General features: G+C 53.6%; 1 protein-coding gene across 5 annotated transcripts in view; it reads left to right on the top strand.

The window, feature by feature from the left end:
* ARHGAP26 (Rho GTPase activating protein 26) overlaps nt 1–23510 on the top strand; it is a 132403-nt gene that overhangs the window by 25924 nt on the left and 82969 nt on the right. For all 5 annotated transcript variants that reach the window (XR_014572334.1, XM_083798702.1, XM_083798700.1 and 2 more), the window contains exons 8-11: nt 183–312; nt 661–761; nt 2845–2939; nt 10862–10940. Coding sequence is in view for 4 of the 5 variants with exons in the window: in XM_083798702.1 (XP_083654828.1) it covers nt 183–312; nt 661–761; nt 2845–2939; nt 10862–10940 (405 nt within the window). In the remaining variant the exon portion in view is untranslated. The remainder of the gene's footprint in view (nt 1–182; nt 313–660; nt 762–2844; nt 2940–10861; nt 10941–23510) is intronic.

The raw sequence follows: 23510 nt of genomic DNA, 5'->3' as shown, positions 1-23510 counted from the left end.
GGGTATAGGCACCTGAGGCTTGGATTTGTGCCACTCTGTTTTTTTGGTTTTCTTTGCACCAAAAAGTTAAGAATTTATTGAAGTCGGATGGAAGAAGGGGCAGGAAGGTGGCTCCCCGGCTAGCTCTGCTCCTGCATGCTCGGTGCTGGTGCTGGAGGATGCATTCCTGTTTTGATTTGCAGACAAGGAATCGTTTTGAAGGAACAAGGTCAGAGGTTGAATCGCTGATGAAGAAGATGAAGGAGAATCCTCACGAGCACAAAAACCTCAGCCCTAACACGATGGAGGGTTATCTCTACGTCCAGGAGAAACGTAGGTGACCAGGGCGATGCGGTGAAGGGGCATGGGGGGAAGTGGTTTCTTGGAGTGGGGGACATGGAAGTTAGCTCAGCAGACCCCAAAATCTGGGAGGGGGGGACTGGCCCAGTGGCTGGGGTATTGCGGTGTGAATATGGGAGAATCCCTGCCAGTGCCCAGCAGGTCTGCTTTCTCTTCCCTAAACAAAAAGGGGCAGCAGTGCTTATTCCACTGGTGAAGTACAGCAACAAGCACAGTTACAGAACTCCGTTGTGTGAAATGATCGTTAAACCTGCAGGTTATTAATGGGAGTGCAGTCAAACCGTACTAGTTCCGGGAATAAAAACTGCATTTGCTTTGCAGGTCACTTCAGTACGGCCTGGGTGAAGCATTACTGCACATACGAGCGGGAATCCAAGCGGATAACGATGGTGCCATTCGACCAGAAATCTGGAGGAAAAGCGGTGAGTGTCGGTGCGCAGCTGGATGTGTCCTGGGGAGGTCTCTGGTGTGGCCGTGTCCTGCTGAGGAGCCACGTGCCGTGCACCCTGGCCGTGCACCCTGGCCGTGCACCCTGGCCGTGCACCCTGGCCGTGCCGTGTCCTGCTGGCTGTGCTGTGCTGCTGTGGGCAGAGGCGGTGGTGGCAGGGCTGGGAGCGCAGCGGCCGTGCCACGCACACCTGTGCAAATGCTTGGTTCCCGGTCCCTGGTTCCTGCTGCAGGAGCTGGGGAGCCAGTCTGTTCATTGTTCTGCTCCTTCCCCAGTGCCTGTGGCTTGGCCAATGAAGCTGTTTCCTTTTGGGCAGAGCTGCAGGAGAGCGCGCAGCTCCCTTCGGACCCCGTGTGCCAGTGCAGGGGGAGCACTCCCGGGCAGCGTAAGCCCAGCTGTAGCAGGGTCTGGCTTTCCTCTCCTCTAAAGCAGGAACAATGGAGCCCCCCGGTGTGTTCCCAGCTGGGGTGGTTTGCGAGCATCGTCCCCGTCCAGGGGAGCTGCCTCTGGCAGCTTGGCAGGCTTCTGTGCGGCTCCCTGCTGGCAAAGGGAGCTGGCAAAGGGAGGAGGGCAAGTTTTAAAAATCAATTTCCTCTTGCCTCGGAGCATCTTCATTATAACTTAGCCTTCAAGTATGCCAGCCTTGTAATCGTCAGCTGCTGCGTATTGTTTCATGTGGTCTCTGCCCACTTCACGGCTTCCCCGGTGCCCCGGGCGTGGGCGCTGCCGCACGCAGCGGTGCCCTCCTCGTGCAGGGCGGGCACCCGCTCTGGCGCCGCTCGCCTGTGGTCTTGAGGCTTGCAGCATCCTGGCACGAAGCGCTGCCTGTGCCAGCTCTCATGCCCTGTACTCACCCTGCAGCACTGCCTGTGCTGGGTCTCGTGCCTTGCGCTCGCTCTGAAGCGCTGCCTGCGCTGAGCAGCCCCGTGCAGGCTGTGTGCAGCCCGCCAGCGAGCGCCGTGGCCGGGTGTCCCGGGGTCTGTGTGCTGCGGGCACGGAGTCGGTGCTGCGGGAAGGGGCAGCCACACGTGGGCCACGGCAGGCGCTGCTGCTGCCAGCCTCTCACGAGCGCGCCTGGGGCTGCGGCTGGCGTCGGATATCGTTTGATATCAGCGGGTCTGAAGCGGGGCATTCCCCGAATACCGGGGGCAGCAGGGCAGCTCGGGAGCAGCCTCGCAGCCGCGGTGAGCCGGGCGGGTGAGCGGCAGGGTGCAGGCAGCGTGCCAGTCCCCTGGCGAGCAGCCCTGCAGAGACCCCTCAAAGCTGTCCTCCCGAGTTCCTGCTGGGGCCCTAAATAGGTTTCCTGGAAAATGGCGATGTCAGGGAACAGGGTGGTCAGCCAAGGTGTCATCTAGAACAGCACGGAGAGCACAGAAAAGCGGCCGTCTCCAGGAACACGCTCAGAATTTATCTTCTATTGAGTCATCGGTGGATTTTAAAAATTGCAAAGGGAGAATTTTCTGTGCTGGCAGGGCCCGAGGAGGGCCTTCCTCCAGCAGAGGACAGCAGTGCACGCAGATCCTGTCCGACTGCTGCTCGGCGTGGGGAAATCCAGCACGGCTTGGATGCGGATGCCTGGATGGGAGAATGGTTTTGTCATTGCTTTGTTAAATAATAAACATTTTAAGACATGTTTGCTCCCGTTAGGAGTTTGTGTGTGCAGAACGCTGCCAAAAATGCAGCCAGCGCTGGAGTGAGAGTTGACAGCCAGGTCTATGATGCATTGTTCAGCAATGGAAAATAAAGCTTTGCCCAAAAGTTGTGGTCCAACGCTCCCTGCCTGCCTGAAACGTGGGCCGTGCGATACTCGGTGCATAAAGCTCATCGTGTGCATTCAGAAGGGACACTTCCTTGTTTTGGAATAACCACGTTTGCAAAGGTGGAAAGACAAGCCCTCATTTCGGATATGTAATTATGTATTTCTAGCAGGCGATGCATTGCTGATGTTACCAAACGTCCCTCTGGTTTGAACACATTAATCGGAAGTGCGGTGGGCGCTGGGGGCAGGCGCACGGTTGATTGTTCTCCGCCTTATCTGCGATTCTGTCTCTTCTCAGGGGGAAGACGAAGCTGTTACCCTCAAATCTTGCACGCGGCGGAAAACCGACTCAATCGAGAAGAGATTTTGCTTTGATGTGGAAGCCGTCGACCGGTGAGTGACGAGGGGCGTCGCAGCCTTCGGTGCACCTTCAGCCTGGGTCACCCCGAGCGTGCGCGCGCGGCGCCTGCCCCCGTCTGCAGGTGGCTTTCCTGGATGCTTCTCGTGCAGCTTTGGTGTTTGCCTTCTGCTTTAGTCATACCCTCCGCGAGTGGAAAGCATTAGGCTGTGGAAACATGCTTCTCCCTGGCGCTCCCAGCCAGGTGCTCTCAGTATGTTGAGTTAGCGCTTCGTTTTACAAGGTGCCGAGTTTACTCTGGTCTTTCTGAACTGAATGATGTTTTAGCACTTTCGCAGACTCTGGCCGTGTAAGGTAAATGGTCACAAGTATGAAAAAGACGCGCCGCATGTGTCTTGGCAGGGCTGGGGTGCCTCTTTCCAGCACCGGGTATGTGCTGAAATAACTCTGGCTTTTGTGCTGGGGCCGGGCTGCAGCCGGCGTGCTGTGGATGGTCAGTGGTGGAAGCCCAGCTCGCTCCTCTGGGCACTTCCCATTTGCTTCTTTTTTCCTGAAGGAGTAAAATCCTTTCTGACGTGATTTGTCTCTGAGCAGCCGAACCAGGCATACATGTGGATTCAATCGATAGCGCCCAGGACGGAGAGCCTGTTATCGTGTCTACCTAGCATCACGCGTGGCTTCTGTACATAGGCAGGAAAACCAAGCTGGAGTTGCTGCTCCACGCGGTGTTACTCACTGCCTCGTCCCTTCCCTGCTGCAGGAAGCTTACGTGCTTTCCCAAAGCATGCTCCAAAGTCACGAAGTGTCTGTGCCCTCCCGGGTTTGTGCCTGCTCACGTTCCAGCTGTTCTCTCCCCTTCGCTGGCCATGGTGCAAATGCCCAGGAGGGCTCCATAAAGCCCAAGTTCATTAAAACCTGGTGTGTTGGATAATGCTGGCTGGTAGCCCCTGTATCTGTCCCTGCCCAGCCCGTGCTTCGTGGCTCTGCCCGCGGGGATGGAGGGGTGCGTGGCCTGTGCTGAGAGCCCCGCCGCTGCCGCCCGCTCCCTGGAGCTCTGCTCTCCTCCAGAAAGCTGCAGGATTTCTGCTGACGCTGGGATTTTTTTCCTATGCCCTGAGGAGGTTTTTTTTTTTTTTTCAAACTTGAAAATCAAAATAAAACTGGGAGGAGGAGAAGCCAGCCACCACAATAGTTTTCTTCTGTAGTGCTTTCAGAGACGGCTGAACCTTCCCTTGATGTCTGGAGCCTGCTAGGCATGGGATCAAGAGCTACTCCAGAAATATGCCTGCTAAATGTAAATAATGGCAGGGGAGCGGCGAAGGCGGGGAAACCTGAGAAACTGCTCATTTCACATACGTGTTCCTGGTTCCCCTGCCTGAGAGAGCCACGAGAGCAGAAAGCATGAACTTAAAGGCTGCTTTTTTCCCCTCAGTATGCAGTCAGCCGTGCGCGTTCTTTGTATAAAAACTCACCATTAGCTGTCCAGCATGGCAGCGCTTCCCAAAATAGTTAAGGCGGGAGGAAGAGGAGCCGTGGGCTGGGCGAGCTGGCACTGCCCCCTGACTTGTGCTGCAGGAGGAGCTGTAGGACACGACACGACACGACACGGGCTGGGGTCCGCAGCCCTCCTTGTCCAGGCCGGAGGGCCCCGGGTGGTGGCACAGCAGTGACCGAGGGCCGGCTGCAGCGCTGTCCGAGCCTGGTCTCACAGAGCGGAGGAGGCCGATCTGTGCAGTGGGCTTTTCGCCTTGGGCTGGTTGTTTTCTGGTTTGGTCTTGGGCTTTTTGTTTTGTGTTGTTTTGTTTTTTATTGTCTCTGCTAATAGAGAAGTTAGAAACTTGATGTCTTGTTCTTCAGCCCCATGCTGGAAGTCTGGATGTGATTAAGGCAAACATCCCCAGGATGCTTCTCTGTCTCACATATGTACTGTGCTCGACTTAGAGCAGTTTTCTGCAGTTTTCTAAACTACCTCTCCAGCGGTTCGCTTGGACGTGGATGGATTTTTCTGTACGTGTCACTTGCTTGTGATGGACAGATGCATCGGATTGTCCCTTCTGAAGCATGTGGAGTGACACTTGCTGGGCTGTCGCCGTGCCCTCCTGGGCAGGCGTGGGTCAGCCACCCTCTGGCTGAAACCTGTGCCCATACAGCACAAACCCCGCTGATGTCCGTGGTGATGGAGAGGTGACACGTCGCTGCCGCCTGGCACTTGTGTCCAAAGCCTCTCCTCTTACTCTCTGGCAAATTACGCGTAAATAACCCTGCAGATGGCCCCGGGGCGATCTGCGGGGCAGGTACTGCTTGCCCGTGCCCTGCTGTGCTCCTGCGCTGTCACCCTCCTGAGTTACCTGTGTGCTGCGGGGACAGCACACAGCCCGCGTCCTTCCCAGGCTTTTCCTGCAGCGTATTTAATTGGTGTTAAGCCCTCTGGGCCCAGAGCAGCTTAGCTACCTGGTGGCTTTATGGCAGCCTGGTGAGTTGTGGGGCAGGAAGAAGAAGAAGAAGGAGCTCCTTCCACCAGGGGCTCCAGGTGGGGCTCGGGGTCAGGGCTGTCCCGCTGCCTGCTGCCGGAGGGGGCCCCAGGAGACCCGCACGCGGTTGCGCTACGCCGGCGTATCAGCAACACTGCAAACAAACCGTGCACGCGTGCGAGTTCCTGATGAAATTTCCCTTTTCATTCAAGTGCTGTTATCTCCTATTGCCATGAATTTGGAGTAGCTTTTCAGCTACCCTGTTGATAGCAACTTGGAAAGGTGTTTCAGGATGCGGTGTACGCTCCGTGCCGTGGTGATAACGCAGAAAGGAGCGAGGCGGCCACGCTGCAGCCAGCGTGCAGCCGTGCAGCCTAGAGGTGGCAGCCTCGGCCGGTTCTTCCCGTGCCGCATCCATCAGCACAAAACAGGCTCTTGTCAGCGGTGCATTTTGGGAAACTGGTAGACACGCCGGGCCGGGTGCAGGCTCGGGCCATTTTAAATAACACCCAGAGAAGCTATTGTCTCCTGGGGGGAGGAATGTGTTCTTGTCTCCTCCAAAGATGATTCAACACTCCAGAACTGAAAGTCTCGAGCCTGGTCTGTCGTTACAGCACTGCTTCCTTTTCCTATTGTCTGACAGGGAGCAGGCTCCAAAATTCCCAATACCGAAGACCGAAAATCTGCGATAGAGGTATTTGGGGGAAAGGCTAAGAAATCCCTAACACGGCATTTGCACACAGCTCTGATTTTCTCTGTGGGAAGTTAGGAGCGTTTTAGTGCTGTGCTCAGAAAACATTAGATACCGTTACGGCAAAATTGGCCCCAGAATGGAGTTGTAGTGTCTGGCTGAAATACTTCCCCAGTGCGATGGATAGCATGGTTTACTGCTAATGCCCTTTTTCTAACTAAACTTAGTTGTAGTCTCTGCGCATTAAATCAGTTTTATAAACAAGGTGAACAGGGATGACAGCCAGCGTCTTACCAAATAAGCCGTAGGAGGAGGAGCAGCTGATTGGGCAGATGACAAAGGGTGTGCGATTTAGGATAATCTAGGTCATTGCTCAGGGCCAGAAGCTAAGTGCTTCTAATACCAATTGGTGTTTACGGGTGCAGGAGGTATTCAGCATTTTGGGGTTTTGGTCTCTTAGTCATTCATAAGGCAGTAAACTCTGCTCGTTGTGCCATCGCTCCGGGTTCCTCCGGTGCGCCCCCGGAGCGGCTGGCATCGTGCTCGTAGGGCTGCGTAATGGTTGGCACCGCGTTGGGTGAGCTGCGAGGCACCTGCTGCAGGCATTTCCACCGAGCAGATGGTTTTCGGTAGGTAGGCGTGTTGGCCCTGCTCTGGGCACACGCTGCCTGGGTCCGCGTGTTTCTCCGTGCCCTGCCCGCAGCCCGGCGGGCTCTCCCGACGCCTCCCCGCGCCGGGCTGGCTTTGCAGAGGCCGGCGGCGGGCAGCAGTGCTTCGCACAGCACGTGCAATACAACCTGTACTTGTTCCGTGCCGGTGTCGCATTTCCAGTGACCTTTCCAACAAAGCCGTTCGCAGGGGGCTCCCCCGCCGCTCCCGGCAGCCCCGTGCCCCTGCGGCAGAGCGCCCGCAGCAGCCGTGCCGCGAGCCTTCCTCCACGGTCACGGGGAGAGCACGTCCCGGGAGGGGAAGCCTTGTCTTGTAACCAGCCCAGGGAGACCTGAGTTGAGGAGCGGAGCCCCCTTCCTTACTGCTTTTCTCATCTCCTTCCACGCTTCGTTGTGGGCCCGCACCTGGCTGCTGCCCGTGGGCGCGCTGCTCCGCGCTGAGCGGGGCTGGAAACTTCTGGTCCCGGCGTTGTGCTCGGCCCTCCAGGCCCCGTTATTAATCCCTGCTTGGGTTTTTTCTTTCAGCCGTCTTTGATTGTCTTGGTGTGATAAGCTGCTGCAGGAGTTGAAAGTTCTTATCTGTTTCTATTGCTTTCATTATTTGTTTGTGTTTCTGGAAGAAGAAGAGGCAATGGGCCTTTCTCATTTTCTCTGCGCGCTTAGTCATAGCTCCTTAAACGCGGGCTGTTTTTCTCAAAAGCAGAGATATTGAGAAAATTCAAATTTCCTGTGTGGTCTCATATGGAAAAATATTTTTAGTTTTTAGATTGTGGCATATCGAAAATATACTGTCTTGCAAAATGTTTACCATGTTCTACTCCGGTCTCATGCTCCTGCGTTACTCAGTTTAGAAACTGGTCACAAAATTTCCCAGTCCCCTCCTTGCATCCCAAAAGGAGGCAAAGGGCCTCTTGGTGCCTGGCGGCTGAAACGTCTGATGCAGCTTCCAGTAATGAGTCAGCAGGTTCGTTATCTCATTTGCCACAAAAGTTCGTGTTTGTGTGTTTTCATCCATGAAGGATTCCCGCTGTGTGGACGCCGCCGTCTGCCTTCGGCGAGCGGTCCCGCCGGGGTGGAGGGAGCTCCTCCAGCGTGTGCGGCTGCTGGGAGGGGAAATGTAGAAGAGCTCCAGAATTCAGAGATCCGTGTGCGTTAACGGAGAGGGATAAGTTCTGTTTATCTTTTGGGAGAGGAAGTCAGAGCAGGGCCTTTGCCGTCTCAGACGCTACCCTGAATGGCCGAGATGCCCAGAATTTTGATATGGGATACCCAGAATTGAGCACACCTTTGGGAACAGTGGGTCTGGAAGGAACCCCCTGAACCCGGGGCTGGCTGCGGGCGGTCAGAGCTGCGTGCTGATGCAGTCAGTGGGATGCTGCTCCAGCTGCAGGCGGTGTACCCGAGCGGTGGGTACGTGGGACCCCTGGGCACGGTGCAGGTCAGTAGTGAGCGAGGCGCAGCGCGCGGGGCGCGTTCTGGCTGCATCCCGGCCCCGAAGATGGTTCTGCTCGGCAAAGTGGTGCAATGGAGGCCCTGGCAAACGAAGGCTGTGGGAGGAAATGCAGAGCTATTTGCAATGTAAATGGCTTTTTAATTCAGTTTCACAGCCCCTCCCCGCGTGCTGCTAAAGAAGTTTGACTTTGAAGTGAAGCCCAAGGAGTTGTTATCTGCTCAGAGGCAGAACAAACATCGCCACGTTATCACTTCTTTGTCCTGTGCAGGAGGGAACCTGGCACAGGAGATACCTGTATTGTCTTTCTGGAGTCTTGTCACTTTTCTGAGAGGCCAGTGTCAAGTTTACTCAAGGGAAGGGTTTAAATGTCTTCTGTTTTAATGTCTCAGCCAGAGAGACAGAAATCCCTGTCTTTCCCTTGCCCGCGTCTCAGTAGAGCCCACCCAGGGCTTTCTGCCTGGGCTGTCTGTGCCACCCGCAGCAGCCTGCCTCCAGCTCAGGCTTGTGCCTTGTCCGGGGGTGCAGCTGAGACCCCGGTGGCCCTGGCCCTGGCCTCGTGCCGTGGGGAGGGAGCTGCTCTGAAAGGAGCTGCTCTCAGCCCGTCGCCAGCACCGCTGCACCTCCGTGGGCACCGCCGGCTCCTCCGCGCCGCTCTGGCTCTGCACAGCGAGGAGCTTCGCTCCCCGTGTCGAAAATACTCGGCGCTGGATGCTGAACGCTTTCTTCCTCAAACGGGGCGATGGTTAAGTGGTTTCCTCTTCCCTTCAGAATGAGTAAACTTCCAAACCACTAAGCTGGTGAGTATTGACTGACTCACCAATGGGATTAGCGGAGATCAAACACATTATGTCTGGTTTACTTGGACCTGGGCTTGTTGCAAGCCTGAGCACACTGCTGCTGCTGGGGATGCCGTGCTAGCTGCCTTTGGGTGCCACGAGCGAAGTGCCTGGTCGGTCAGGAAGCCCAGCACGGGAGGAGCGTTAACTCTTTGCTCCTTGCCCGTACGTACCGCAGAAGCAATAGAAAACGGGCCAAAACCACCGCTGTGCCAGCCCCTGTTAATGCTGTCTCTTCTGACGGAGGATCAGCTCTTATCAGGGGCTGAACAGCTTTCGCAGAGCAGTACTGCTGCTCTCGTCCTCCTGCTGAATTGCTTTTGGAAAGCGCAGGTTAGAAATTCCCCCTCTTCCCAGGCCTTACCATTTTTTTGGGATTTAGTGGTCGGCAGCCCCCGAGGCTCGGTGCCTGACCCCCCGTGCCGGGGCAGCCTGGTGTCCCCGTGGTCCAGCCGGCGTTCTGCTGCGTGGCCAGGGCGGCTGCGCCTTGCGGGGATGGAGGCTGCGGCCTCAGAAGTTCTCTGCGGCAGCACTGTCCGTGCATGAAACCTGACAAGTGCTGCTGTGGGGTCGGCTCCGATAGCTGCTCCCGGTCGTGCTGGCTGCGCGCAGCTCGCCGGCCGTGCCTGCGTCCTCCGGGTTGCCAGGCTCCTGTCCGCGCTCCTCCTGCAGAAACAGCAGCCGTGCTGTGCCAACGCATCTGAAAATAGCTCGGGAGGGAGCAGAGGAACCGGCCCAAACAAACAGAACACAAAACCCGACTGGTTTGCCAGCTCGGCCATCTCACCGAGACCCTGCCTGGTCCCCAGGGCGCTGTGCAGGCGGCTAGTGAGGGGCTAGCTGGGCCGTTTGGGGCTGGGTTTGCTGGCAGCGGGATGGGCTGGGGTGCTGGGGACTGAAAGCCTGAGAGCTTGCAGCCAAGTGACACGCCGTGCGCTGTCAGCCTGGGGGGCGAGCCACGCAAACGCGGCGCTGGTTGTGGCCAGCCGTGCGCACCCCCCGCTGCTCCTGGAGCTGCACAAACACGGCGGCGTTAAGTCAGCCGTGACCGTGGTGGACAGGGCGAGAGAAGTCAGCTCTAGCTCCTTGTGTGGGGAGGGCAGACCAAGGTCGCTCGCAAGTGGCAGAGGTGGTGCTGGCCCCGAGGCGAGCGCCGGGCTGGTTTTGTTCGCAGGCTCCCCCGGCTTGGCGTGCAGGCGCTCGGGCCTCTCCTTTCCCCTTCTCATTAAAACAAATAATCACAGAGCTGGGTTTTGGTGGTTGAATTTAGAGCGCGGCTCGGGGGCTGTTGTGTGTGTAGGGCTGGGGGCAGCAGGGCCGGGAGCGCAGGAGCACCGGCAGGGTCAGGGACACGGCATGGTCACACCACATGAGCATTTCAGGGATAAATTCGTTGAAATTCCTCATGCAGCAGAAGGTCCCCCTGCGAGCTCGTGCTTGGGTGATGGTGGGACACGGGATGTGGGGGCATCCTGCTTGCTCAGTTGCCTTCCTCGTCCTCGCCTTGGCCGTTACATGGATGTGCTTAGCTCAAATGCAGGTGAACTGTCTGGGGGAAAACCAAATGCAAAATTGTCTAGCGTCATGGAGTGGCTGTTATGCTCTAAAAGCACCGAAAATGTGTGCTGATTGTTGGAGATGCCTTCTGCTCTTTTCTTGATCCTGCTTAGGACCTGCAGGGACTTCCCTGCAGGGGTAAGGCTGCCATCAGCTCCGTGCTGCTGGGGCTCGGTGGGGAAGGTTGTCATCTTTCCCTCTCCCTCGCGTGGAAAATTTATCTCGGTCATCTTCATTTTCCATCCTGCAGTTTATTTATGGTGTTCCCTTTCTCTCTGCAGGCCTGGCGTCATCACCATGCAGGCACTTTCGGAAGAGGACCGAAGGCTTTGGATGGAGGCAATGGATGGCCGGGAGCCGGTGAGTGCAAATATTAGTGAGAAAGCGTTGGAGAAGAGCACGGAGAGCGTTTTGTAGCCCGGGGCAGCTTGTTTGCTGCGGAGCTAGCAGTCACGCAGCGCCTGCCAGCCGGCGCGAGAGCTGTATCCGTGGGGCAGCGCACGCCTCCTGCCAAGAGAATAGTTTAATCCTTTGGTTAAATATTTGAGGTAATACTGTATCTCCTGTGCTTGGATTGCTTGAAGGTGTGGTGGAAGGGAGGAGGGTAGGCTTGGCCAGCACAAACACGCTGCTGTGCTATGCTGAAAGGAAAACATGGCAAAAAGAGCAGTGGAAGAAAATACGCTGTAGATTTCCAGGGATTTTTGAGTCCTGCAACTCATCTGGCAGGCGTTTCTAGGTCTTGCAGAGAACTGCAGATTTAGTGTGAGAGGAGGGGTGTAGCCCATTCCCAGTTCTCAGTGATACCGTCCTCGTCGCTGAGCTTGCTTCTGCCATGCCAAAGCTGTGCAGGCTGCCTCATCTCTGGGAGAGATTCCAGCACAGCCCCACAGCCACAGACTGGTGCTGATTTGAGCCTGAGCCTCCCCGCAATTCAGGAAAAGGTCCTTGGTTTGTCACAAAAAAGTGTTCGTTAAACCCACGTGGACACACACGGGCTGACTGGTGAGTGCTGGCAGGCACGTGCCAGGCTTGCTCTTGAAACACCCGCGGCGATTCAGACATCGCTGTGTGTCTGAGGGTGCTGCCGTGTGTCTCCAGTGGTGCATTTCAGCGTGGATTACGGTCAGGCCTTAGCTTGGAATCGGGGACTCACTGGGTAATTCGGGTGGGATGAGACCTTGGGAGGTGTCTAGTCCAGCCTCCTGCTGTAAGCAGATTACTTGGGGCATTATCCAGCGGGGAGCTGAAAACTCCCGAGGAAGGAGATCTTTGGCACAGCCCTCCGGGGCCCCAGCTCTGCTGCCTGACCACCCCCCTGGAGGAGAGTTCCTCCTGATACCCCGTCTGCAATTTCAGTTTACACCTCCTGTCTGTTGTCCTCCCACCTCGCGCTGCCCCGGGGAGCCTGTCTCTGTCCTTCTGATGCCTTCCTCGTAAGGCGGCTGCTGTCGGGTCCCCACAAAGCCGGATAAACCCTTTCTCCACGCTGAATAAACCTCGCTTCCATGGGCTGTGGAGCTTGGACCTACCGCTGATGGTGATCACACCTCTCTGCCACTCCCCAGAGTGAAACAACATTTCTAGGACAAAATTGCACATGTACACCTGCATACATACCGCTTCCAAGAACCGGTACTGTGGGAGACACAGGCACAGAAGCAAAAGAGACAGAACATGCAGTGCATGCCCAGGACAACCCCTGCTGTCTTTTTCTGTCATTCAGCCTTGCCTGGGAGAGCCAGCCTGCTCCTCCGCCTTGGCTATTAACTCCGGCGTGCCTGTCCTGCGGCAGCTGCAGTGGGAAGGCACTCCTCTGTAGGGCACACCAGCCTCTCCAGCTCCAGCATGCAAACTGTCTTGTCCCCTCCTAAATTAACCCCTACTTCGGGTCTGTGGTGGCAGGCACCCAGAGGCAGGGTAGTATTGTCTGTTCTTTCACTAACAAAATGTGCATAATTGCTCATAACTGGCATCGAGCCTTGTCCTCTTTTAGCCTGCTCACCTACTTCCCTCTGCCTCACCTCCGCTGCAGAATGTAGTTGCAGGGATGTGAAACTTGGCCACCTCCAGCTGGAGCTGCACGAATACAATCATCCAGTTGCATTTTGACCTGCTGATGTTATCAGGGTTTGGCACAATAGCAGAGCCAGTCTGGTGGGATCGGGTTGCAGAAGTGCAGCCAGAGATTTTGAGCGTTTGTAAAGCGCTTTACATGCGAAAGGGGCTATGGAGTAACAGATGCAGGACTGCCTGGATGATCCTGTTCCAGAATCTGATTACATGAACTCATTCAAAAAACAGAGGTCTTCATGCTGCCACCTGCACATTTCTATTCTTCCCTATCATGCCCATCAGCTTCGAGCAGCTTGCTCATCCAGCGCGTCAAGCAGTGTTGCTACTCATTAATGCTGCGCATTAACGCAATACCTCGTGGCACTTCAGTGCTAGTGGCGCTTAAACCCGGCCTTCCAGGTGTGGCGCGGGAGCCATGGGAATGAAGCCTGTATGGAAATGGATGCAAGAGGCATTTTACTGATGAAGACGGTGTGTGTTGACAGACGAGGTAGCTCCTTGTCCTCAGTTATCCTCTTCGATCTCTCAAAAGTGGAGCTGTTGGTCTGTTTTGTTTGAGTTCTTATCTTGCAACGTGAGGGTGTGGGATGTTACCTACTCTGCGGAGATTTCCTTGAGCAAGAGACAAGGATTTAATGTTTGGACTCCTAGAAGCATCCATTCTATGCTTTGACTATAATTTTGTAACCAAAAACACCCCTACTGGAAAGAACGTCTGGTTTCCTTTGATTTGAATATTGAGTGTGGGAAAGATTGGCACGGTGGAGACGGTAATTCCATGTGCAAATTCGGGCTGTGGAGAGATTAAAGTGCAGTGGAGTTTGTTTCTTAATTATAATTAAAAAACTAAAACCAAATGTTGTATTACATTTTAGTAAAATCTAAACATAGAATGTGGGCTACATTAGCCAAGACATTTGTCACAACTTGAAAAGATTTATTATGTATCTTACAGTCAGAGCAGTCTCCAGATAGCTATCATCAGTCTGTTAACTCTTACCACTTGCAATTAATTTGGCTGAAAACCCTGTGTTGACTTTGGGTTTTCTTTTATGATACAGAGGCTGGAAATAGGAGAAAATGTTAACTACGTAACAGAGCGATTGCATTCATTTTCATTAAGATATTCAGGATGAGTTTCCTATGTGTTGTTTTTTTTTCCTTTGGTGATGCAGTTTGCGAATGAATATGGTGTAGGCCAGAGTGATTCTGAAACTTGACTGGGGACTGAGTCAAGAATAAAAGCTGTGTTGGCTCATACTGGTGACTGTGGTAGGCTGTAGGATTAACAGAGACGCAAATTAGGCTGTTTGCTTTCTGTCAAAGAACCGAACAAGATAAGCATTTTAGTAAGGTTGTGGCTTTGCTTGCCAAGTCTGCAGTGAGCATGCCAGCCAAAACTGATGCTGGTGTCAGCAGTTCCTGCTATTACCTTCCAAGCAGGTTTGTAATCTTAGAAATCGCTCTCACATCCATGCAGGCAGAAGTGGTGTACTGGTTTTGGAAGTGTTTGGGACACAAAAGTATTTCTTCAGGAAAGTCAGCCTAGCAATGTAAGGGTGAGCAGAGGATTGAGGATATGAAACATGTTAAATTACATCCGTCTTGAGCTGGATTAATACATTGTCCATAGCCTTGCGTGGTGATGGAAAAGATAGTGTTAAAAGGCAAATGCAACATCCTGTGATCCTGTCAGAGGAAATAAGATGTGGATGGGATCTGAGCAGTGCTGTTCTGCTGCTTGCATCATGCTGCCCTTTGCTTGATTTGTTTTGTTTTGCTTTTGGTTCTTTGAAACAATACAAGTGTATAAAAATGCAGTGAGCATTTCATCTAGGAGTTGGTTTTGTTTGTGCTGTAAAGCCGAGGGCACCATCAGCTGGGGACCGGCAGCTGGTTCCAGCTCGGGTCTCGTGCCCTCACAGGGAGCTGGTGAGCACTCTGCAGTGGAGACACGCAAACAGGGCTTTCTCCTTTCCTTCTCTGCTCCCCTCAGCTTCGCTTCAGTTCTGTTATATATTCTGCACATTTGCAAAGGCAGGCACAAAGTACAAATCCCTTGCATGCTTTGGGAGGCTGAAGGCTGGTAACTCAATAGCAAGGCAGCACTGCTGAGGCTGGTGGGTTTGGTCCGGGGACCTGCCCGAAGTTGGACCCGTTGCAGTGGAAGGGCCCTGTTCCTCATGGCACTCACTAGACTTGGTCCTTGTGCTGTGAGTCTCCACCCTCCAGAAAGCAAGTAAGATTTTTGCTCCCGTTCTGGAAGGCTGTTCCAGGACCTCACTGCTCTGGGGCCCAGAAATCATCTCTTGGTTCCCCGCTCACCCAGGTGCAGTCCTGGCTGCTGCTTTGTGTGAGGACACCACGCTGCGGGGCCATCGAGCTGCGTGTAGCTGCTGAGCCATGGGGACACGTCGATAATAGCTGTGGTGTCTGTGTTTTCTGCTGGGTGCTGAGACGCCACATTCATGTTCCCAAACAGGGGCTGGGCCCGGCTGGAGTTGCGATGCTGTTTGTCAGCGCTGGGAACTCAGGAAGTTCAGAAGTGGTTACTGCTGAATTAATGAAAGCCCAGAGGGCAAGATCCACAAAGGCTCTCTTAAATGACATTTGAGATATTGCAGAGACACTAAAACTCTCTTAAGGCCTTCCCTAGGTGCCGAAGGTCTGTGGACACTGGCAGCCCTTTGCCAATAGCTCTCTTTCATGTAGATGTGCCGATCCTTTGGTTGGGTAAGGAGCACCCTGTGCCCACTCCTGGTCACCACTTCAGCACCACATGTTATTTGTCTTGTCCTGAGTTTCTCTTCCTCCGTTTGAGCCCAGGCCAAACACTTTAACCTTCAGCTGAAACCTGTCTCCCATGTGTAGGTCATTGCCTGGAGTTTGTGATGTGCCTGTAGCTTATTAGCCTAATGAAATAAGGTGCAGGTGAGATTGGTACGTCTGAGCTGCGATCCCACATGAGCCCCCAGAGCCTTCCCTCGGCAGGGTCTGATGCTGCCGGGTGCTGCGGGCTTGCAGTCAGTGGCAGCGCAGGGCGAGCAGACACGTTAGGGGGGTCACGAAGGACTTGATTCCCTTTCTGCGGCACCCTATGGGGCTCCTGACCGCTTCCTGGTGGCTGTGGCCCCCCCGGTGCCCCAGGAAGCCTGGTGGCCAGCTGGTGTTGCACCTTGCCCAGGTCAGCGCTCGGGCATTCAGTGTCACCTTTCTTCGAACATCCTCCAGTGCTGCGAGCGTGGGGACGGCACAAAATGGAGCAGGGCGGGCGTGGGGACGCCGTGCGGGCGCCCTCCACTAGATGGCAAGCTGAGACCAGCCCGCTCATTGCACTTGTGCCCCGCCAGAGCAAGGGCGGCCCGTGTGGGTGGGGGGCTGCGGGTCTGGGGGTGCCCAGAACGGGCCGCCCTGGTCCTGCGCCCCGGCACTCGGGCAGGGCAGTTCGCGCTGCGTGGGGCAGGGAAAACAATCGCTTCCCGGTTTTGTCCCCAGAGCTTGGCACGGCCCCAAATTAAAAAAACTCTTCCCTCTCCCGTTGCTCTGTTCTTCCTCTGCTGCTCACCTGAGAGAAGCAGCTGATAGTTTTGGGGGCAGGCAGCGTTCGGTTGCGCTGAGCAGAGCGGGCTGAGCTCAGACCTTCAAAACGTGCACGGCCTGCTGTTGCTTGCTCCCCCCCAGCACCGAGGGTCCTTCCCCTCCGCCGCCTCCATCGCATGCAGGCCTGCTTGGGTTGCCGTGGTGACCATGGCTGCCATCTCCTGGCCCTGGGTGTCCGGGGGGGCCCAGGCCTGCGGGCCGAGGCTGTGCCAGGGGGCCTGCGGCGGGGGGCCGGGCAGCCTGCCATGGCGGGGCCCGCGCCCTCCTCAGGGCCAGCCCGCCGTGGTGGTTGATTTGGTTTGGTGGGAGTAACAGCAGGGAAATAAGCGGTAACGGGCAGCGAGGCTGCTGGGCAGCCGTGTTCAACCCCACCGGGATCTCTTGTGGTCCGGTGTGCCCGCCGGCACGGCGCTGGGAGAGGCGTCTGCAGCGGCCCTGCCCCTGGGGATTCTGTGGTCCCAGCCCCTCGGCCACGCTCCCTGTCCGACAGCTGCTCGGCGGCACAGGGCTTGTTCAGTATTTCTGCTCTGGAAACGTAACGTGGTGTTTTTATAGCAAACCCCAGCGTAACAACAAAGCCCAGCCTTGCGATCCTGCCCAATACACAGCACCCTCTCCCGCCTCCACCTCAGATATTGCTTCTGGGAATTCTTTCTGAAATTGTTTTTCATTTTCCTTGTCTAATTATGCAAAATGGTGAGAGATTAATTTCCCAGTGGAAATGATGTCTTTTGAACTCAATCCAGTGCTTTCAACCTCGGCATTCCTGTCGTTTTGGCTCATTCAAAACATAAATTAACTTGAAGGACTTCGGTTGCAACCCCCAAGACACCACGGAGGGACGGCTGGATACCTACCAACCGCATGAATTCCCAACCTTCTCGTATTCCATCATAACTAGCTGGAAGCTGCAAATCTGCTCTATCATTTTAATTCATTTCATCTCCGACTCCTTGGAGGTCACTTGCCTCGTCTCTCTCAGTTTGGGTACTGTGCTCGTTAGCTCCGTATCCGTTTCCAGCAGTGTTTGAAAAACCATCTGTGACTGAGGTGGGGGCCAGGGTTTCCACCTAGGGTGCAGTATTTACAACTGCTGCTGCATCGGACTCGGGCAGGACTTGGGGACTGATCGCTCTGGTTGTTGATAAACATCAGTGGTGTTTTTCTCCAAGTGTGCTGGGCATAAATTGCACCTCAGTTTCGTAGTTAATGAAGGAAGTTAATGATTAAAGATGGTAGAAAAATCTTCATCCAGAGTATCTTTGACTACAGGTGTGATGGTCTTCAGCTGTTTTCTCTTTGCATGGGAGAGCCTCTTTGTATGCGGGTGAGATGCTGGGAGCGAGCATCACGTTTACTCCTTTGATGCTCAAGGGCTTGGTCCGTGTTTATCTTTTCAGCTTTTTCCTTGCAGTCTTTTTCATGCTGGTCTGACAAAAGTGTTTCCGCAGGCCTTCCAGAGAAGGATGGTTATTAGCATATGTTTTATCTTGCAGCTTTTTCATGGCCTTCGTCCTCTCCGGGTTTGTTTGTTTATGGCAAATTCTTTCTTTCTGTTCCATTTTCTGTGACCTGCCTCATTCCACTTGCTGATTCTCCATCTCTCTGTCTTTGCTGGATGGGACATCTTTCCCCACCACCCTCTTTCCGTCTATAAGTTTCTATTGTTTGCTTTTTCTCTTTGCCTCTAACCTGCCCCCCGACCCAGACAACCCAGTGAACTTTCCCTGAACCAAGGCTGCCTGTGCTTGTGCGCTGCCTGGGGGCATCTGAAGTGCCTCTGGCAGCAGCATCTTTGTCTTGGTGGAGGTGTGCAATGTGTGGGCAGCTCCAGCGGGTGCCTGGGGGCACGCTGGTGGGTCCCCCGCCTGCCAGCGGAACCTGGCCCAGCAGAGTGCCTGCTTGGCTTCTCTGCGTCCCACGACAAAGGATTTTGGCCAAGAAAAAGTCTGCTTGTCCTTTGTCCTTCATCGTTTTTGGGGACAGGGTGGCAGAAAAGGATCCTCAGGGAATCAGCCTGAGCTTTCAAGCTCAATGATAATTTATCACGTTCCATGTTAGTTCTTGTATCACGTGGACTTTGACCACAGCTCCCTTGTTCTCCCTCTCCTGTTTTGTAACCTGTTTTAAGCCTATGGGTAATAACTTTACATTAGGATTATAAGCTTTTATTTTGTTTCTAAAGCACTTAAGCCAGTGAGGTCTTAAGGCTTGACTTCAGGCTTTTAGGTATGGTTCCAACAAATGCTGCTTCAGTGTTTGATAGCTTTCTGAGTCAGAATCACTGCTGCTTCAAGATGTCAGTTTTTGTCCTTTCCTTAAAAAGCTGACTGGGTCATAAAGAGGAAAAATACCGAGAGAAACATTCTAGATCATCTTAAAAAGATAAAAGACTTGTTTATAAAACAAAAACCGCTATCACACCCACTTCTGGAAAGTTTGTGACCTCTTCTTCTTCTAGCACTGTTGTTGGGAAGTCCAGGAGCAGAACAGCAGCTACTGTTTCTGTTTGTCATCGCTGTGAGCGAATGCCTCATCATTTTGTTAATGCACTCTTTGCCGTATCCAGCCTCACCATGGCACTTCTCGCTGCGGTCTTACTGCACAAAATAGGCTACAAAAGTTTGGCTTTACTTGGGGAGTGGGATGGCTGCTCCTTTGACGTGAGCTGAGTTTTGGTCTCCCTTTGGGAGCAGCTGACGGTGTTGGTTCTGCTGGGGCAGCTTTGGCCACTGCTGATACCCACGGAGGGTATGGGACGTGAGGGCTGGGATGTGAGCGAAGGTCTGGTCACAGGACCCTGTACAAACGTTTGTTTTGTGTGGGATACCCACAGAGTCCGCTGCAGCACGATGTGTTTCTCTTTCCTTTTGGTTCAGGCCGGGAGGTGAGCACGGTGGCGGGAGGTAATTTGAGTTTGCAGAGTCCCCGGGGAAAGGTGGCTAATCGAACTTGAATTGCTGCGTGCTGGCGACAAGCGGTGTGTGTGTGAGCAGGACAGATCAGCTGACGTGTGTGAACGTGTTCATGAGCCTGGGCCCGCACAGGGGGGAGAGCTTCAGAAGTGGTTGCTGGGTGGTGGCATCGAGTGATTTTGTTACACGGCTTTGATTGAACCCAGCTGCCCACCCTTAGGCTGCATCTGCCCTGTTGCTGGCAGCCTCTGCGGGGGGGCACAAAGCACTCAGTAGGAATGAAATGCTAAAGAGAAAATGTTCTCCTTCCTTTTCCCTCTCCTCTTGTGTCACCTCCGTTTAGGAGTGTTTGAGCAGAGGATTCAGGAATCATCTAGAAGTTCAGAGAATAGCTCCATGTTAGTAGAACAAACTTCTCTGCCAATTTTAATGGACCATTGGAGTATTTTTTTTTTCTACACTAAATTAAAAATTAAAATAGGTGATTCATTATGCAGTCAGGTGTAAAATTAACCACTTTCTTTACTGCCTGCTTTTAAAGGTCCTTGCCCTCTTTAAATAGTGGCCTACCGTCATGCTGCTGTCCCGGCGTGGTCTGTGACCGAGGCTTTCTCCTTCTTCTAGCCGCAGCCTCAGAAGAAAGCCTGCCCTTCAAAACTGGGAACAGTTCAATCATCTGATTTCCGTACTCCGGGCCCCTCTCCCGTGCTGTCCTGGCTTTGCTGTCCCGGGCAGACCCCGCAGCACGGTGGTGGTCAGTGCTGAGGCATACCCGGCCCCACGGGCAGCCCAGCCTCCTGCACCAGCGGCGGCGTGAGCGCGGGGTTAGAAGTGGCCTCACCACAAAGATGCTACAGCCGTGGCACCAACCCAACCCGCCAGCCGTTGTTCGGAACAACTGGGCAGCGAAGAGCCTCTTTTCACAGGGCAGGAATGCGAGGCACGTCTGTGTTACAGTTGTTTTAAAAACAGAGGTGACACTGTCATTTAAAATCAGGCTGGTTTGGGTGTGCTCAGACTCCTGGTCCATCGGTAGACGTTGGGAGGAGGGAGGGCGGCTGTGCTCGCAGGAGGGAGGGAGCGCGAGAAGCTGGCTGGGCTCCGGCACAGAGAGCTGGCGGAGGAGGATGTGCAAGTTGTTGCTCAAGCATCCTAGAAAACTTACGGGAAGCTGTTAAGCTAGCAGAAATTTTCACTTTTAATCAGTCACTTGAGCGATCTGAATATATCTGCCCCGCTGGACTTGCTTAAAAACACTGTGAAGCTTTAAGCGCCTCAGTTATTCCAAAAATGTATTTTTCTAAACCAGTTGACCTTTAGTTACATTGTTCTAGAGGCTACTGTATAGCTGACGTGCTTTGTGCCCTGGTGCTTCCACCTACCCTCCCCTCTTTTTTTTTTTTTTGTTTGTTTAATTTCCAAACTATCTGCTGCTCCATTTCCTTTTAACCTGCAGACACGGAAGGCTGGCGGTGCGACCCAGGTAGTTTTTTTTCCTTGGCTGACCCAGGTGATTTTTTCCTGAGGTGACAAACACGGCGGGTTATATAACGGAGCTGAGCTAAGCAGTCCAGATGGCTGGCGGGTAGCCCGGTCGGCTTCGGCTTTGGAGGCTCTTGGGAATGCCTGCACTTGTAATAAAACGTGGGCTTGTTTTTAATTAGAACCATCGCCTAGTTCAGCGCGGAGACGCGCAAGAGCAAGACCCGCGTAGAGGATTCGGGCCCCCAGATGCTTCACTTTGATAGATGTTTTTTTTTTTTTTTGCTTTTAATCAAACTCAGGCATCGGTGTGAGCTCTGAGCTGAGATTTGTGCTGGGAGAAGGGAGGGGGAGGGCGAAGGGAAGCGCGGTGGGGCGGTAGCTCTGACTGCAACGCGTTAGTTCAGCGTCGAACAGTAGGTTGGGAGGGAAGGAAGGAAGGAAGGAAGGAGCTGCCAGGGACCCTAGGCCACCCTCTTCCAAGTGAACAGCCCTCGTTTGAATGACATAAACCAGCATTTCGCAGCAGGTTTCTGCTGCCCTGCCAAGTCTTCCAGTTTGGAAGCAAGGCGTATTTTTTCCCTCCCTTCCCCCTGCAGGGAGGTTTGCAGTGATGTGGGCTGGGAGAGATCTGACTCCTATCTATATCGTTCTGGCGCAGAGAGCAAGGAAGGTTATTTCTAGCCACAACACAGTGTAGTCTAGCTCTGAAAATCCTGCTTGTAGTATGAAAACCTGGCTCTCGGACAAAAATAGAACAGGGTTGATAAGGCAGAGCCAGAAACAAGGGCTGATTTCATCAAGGTTGCCAGGTGTCCTGCTTTTAACAAGGAAATATGCTTTTTTGTACATGAGCCTTCCTGCTCTGTGCTCTGCTGGCATCGTGCTGCCGGGCTGTGTCCCAACATAGCAGCTCCTCTGCAGCGTGCCAAGCTCGCTCGGGTGTCAGGTGCGGAGGATCCTGCCTGGCGTGGCATGGGCCTGCGCTGATCCTGCTTTTTTCTCTCTCTCTTCCTTCCTTTTCCCCCATTACCTGCTATTGCGGGAGTCGGGTACGAGGAATCTTCCCCCCCCAGGCACGGCCGAACTGTCCCCTGAAGGGAGCCCCGGGTGCCTGGGGGCTCTGACCCAGCTCTGGGCAATCCTGAGCCCGCAGTGGGAGACAGGAGAGTGGACTGTAGGCTGCCCGTCCTCATGAAGGCTGGTCTTAGCAGTAAGATGGAGAAGACGAGACAGAAATGCAATACTAGGCACATGAGCGTAAAAGCGAGCAATAACGTGCCTGGCCAGAAGAAATGGACAGCCCCACAGACTGGCCTGTCTCAGAAGTCCATGAAACTGCTTGCGTCCGACAGCAGTTGGAGGACGTGAGTAGATAACTCATGCTGTTCGCAGTCAGGGAAAATGTGCCATCCTCATTGTACTAAAATTAGGCTTGAAAATGCTATTTTATCGCTTTCTTTTTCTCTTGAGTTGCTGTGAAATAATGGAGTATTTGGCAACAAAAACAGTAAAAAGAAAGTAATGCCTTATCTTCTAAGCTGAATATGTGCTAAATAATTCTCAGAGGTTTTACTCTCTTGAAATCATTTTGAGTTACCCAAGATCTCCGTGTAAAACCAGTTTGTAACCTATAGCGTCTCCACTATAGTTCGTCAGAGGAGGGCTTTGTGTGCTACCACAGCTTTAAGGGAACGCTGGAGTTGGTCTTCTCTGGTCTTTTCCTGAGAGCGCCTGAGCACTGTGCAACATCCCAGAGGCTTTTTTGTCCAGGCATTTTCATAAGCCTTTTCCTCAATGGTTGCTGTTTCTCAGGCTTTCAGTTCTTTGTGAATGATTTGGAATAAATTCTCTAGGGCTGAGCTCGATGCACTTCAGTTTCCATTATGCTCTCAAGAGGATGAAGACCTTAGGGTCTGGCCTGTGGGAAAGCGATCAGGTGCTTCATTAGCGTCCGAGTGAGAGGCTAGGAGGAAAGACTTCCAAGCAGATCGTCGGAGCACTCTATTGCAGGGCCGTTGGGTGGACAAAGGGGTGGGAGGAGTTCCAGCACCAGGTTCCCACTGTGGGGCTGAGCAACCCCTGGTGCAGCAGCTGCTTCGTGGCTTGGGGGACTGCAGGCACCACCCTGCGCCGTCCTAATGTCTACACCATGTACTTTGACCTAGGTCTTGTCTGAGTAAATCCGAGCTGGACTCCAGCCTGTATGCTGTTTTTTTCCAACTATTTCCCCTGATCATTTATTAAAAGATTCCAAAAATGTCTGCGGTTCTCCTGTCCGTGTCTTCAAAACCTGTCCTTGGGTGGCTGGCAAGCCAGCTGGACTACCAATTCTGAGGGAACATAATGACTTCTATTTATACATTTTTGGCCTCTTCGTCTTCTGAACTCAAAGTTGAAAAACTCGTTCATGGTTGTTTTGAGGATTTCTGAATATGAATCACAAGGAAATTGCATAACATTGCAGCATTTCCTTCTATTGCTCATGGCTTTGCAAACACTGCGCTCCTCCAGGGAGACCAAGGAAATCTGGCAGGACTGGCCAATTTTGACAGTAAGTTTTAGTCTAAATACAAAGTCTAGGTTGAAGAGTAGGTGCCAGTACTAGTCCAGGAGTTGGAGTTGATGATCCTTACGGGTCCCTTCCAACTCGGGATATTCTATGATTCTAAAAGGAGTGTAAGGAGGCATCTTCCAGGCCAGGACATGGTCTAGGTAACTGAAATGATGGTTTCCTTCTCAAGTGGAGATCCCTCTGTCTGTGGCTGCAAAACAGGGCAGCTGACATTACTGTTGGTTAAGGATTTCTATAAATTTCATCTACCTCCTGCCTCTGAGAAGCTAGACAGTTCTTTCA

Source organism: Anser anser (assembly GCF_964211835.1).
Source record: "Anser anser genome assembly, chromosome: 14".
NCBI lineage: Eukaryota > Metazoa > Chordata > Aves > Anseriformes > Anatidae > Anser > Anser anser.
The sequence above is the reverse complement of the archived record's forward strand: the minus strand, read 5'-3'. Positions and strand labels throughout refer to the sequence as shown.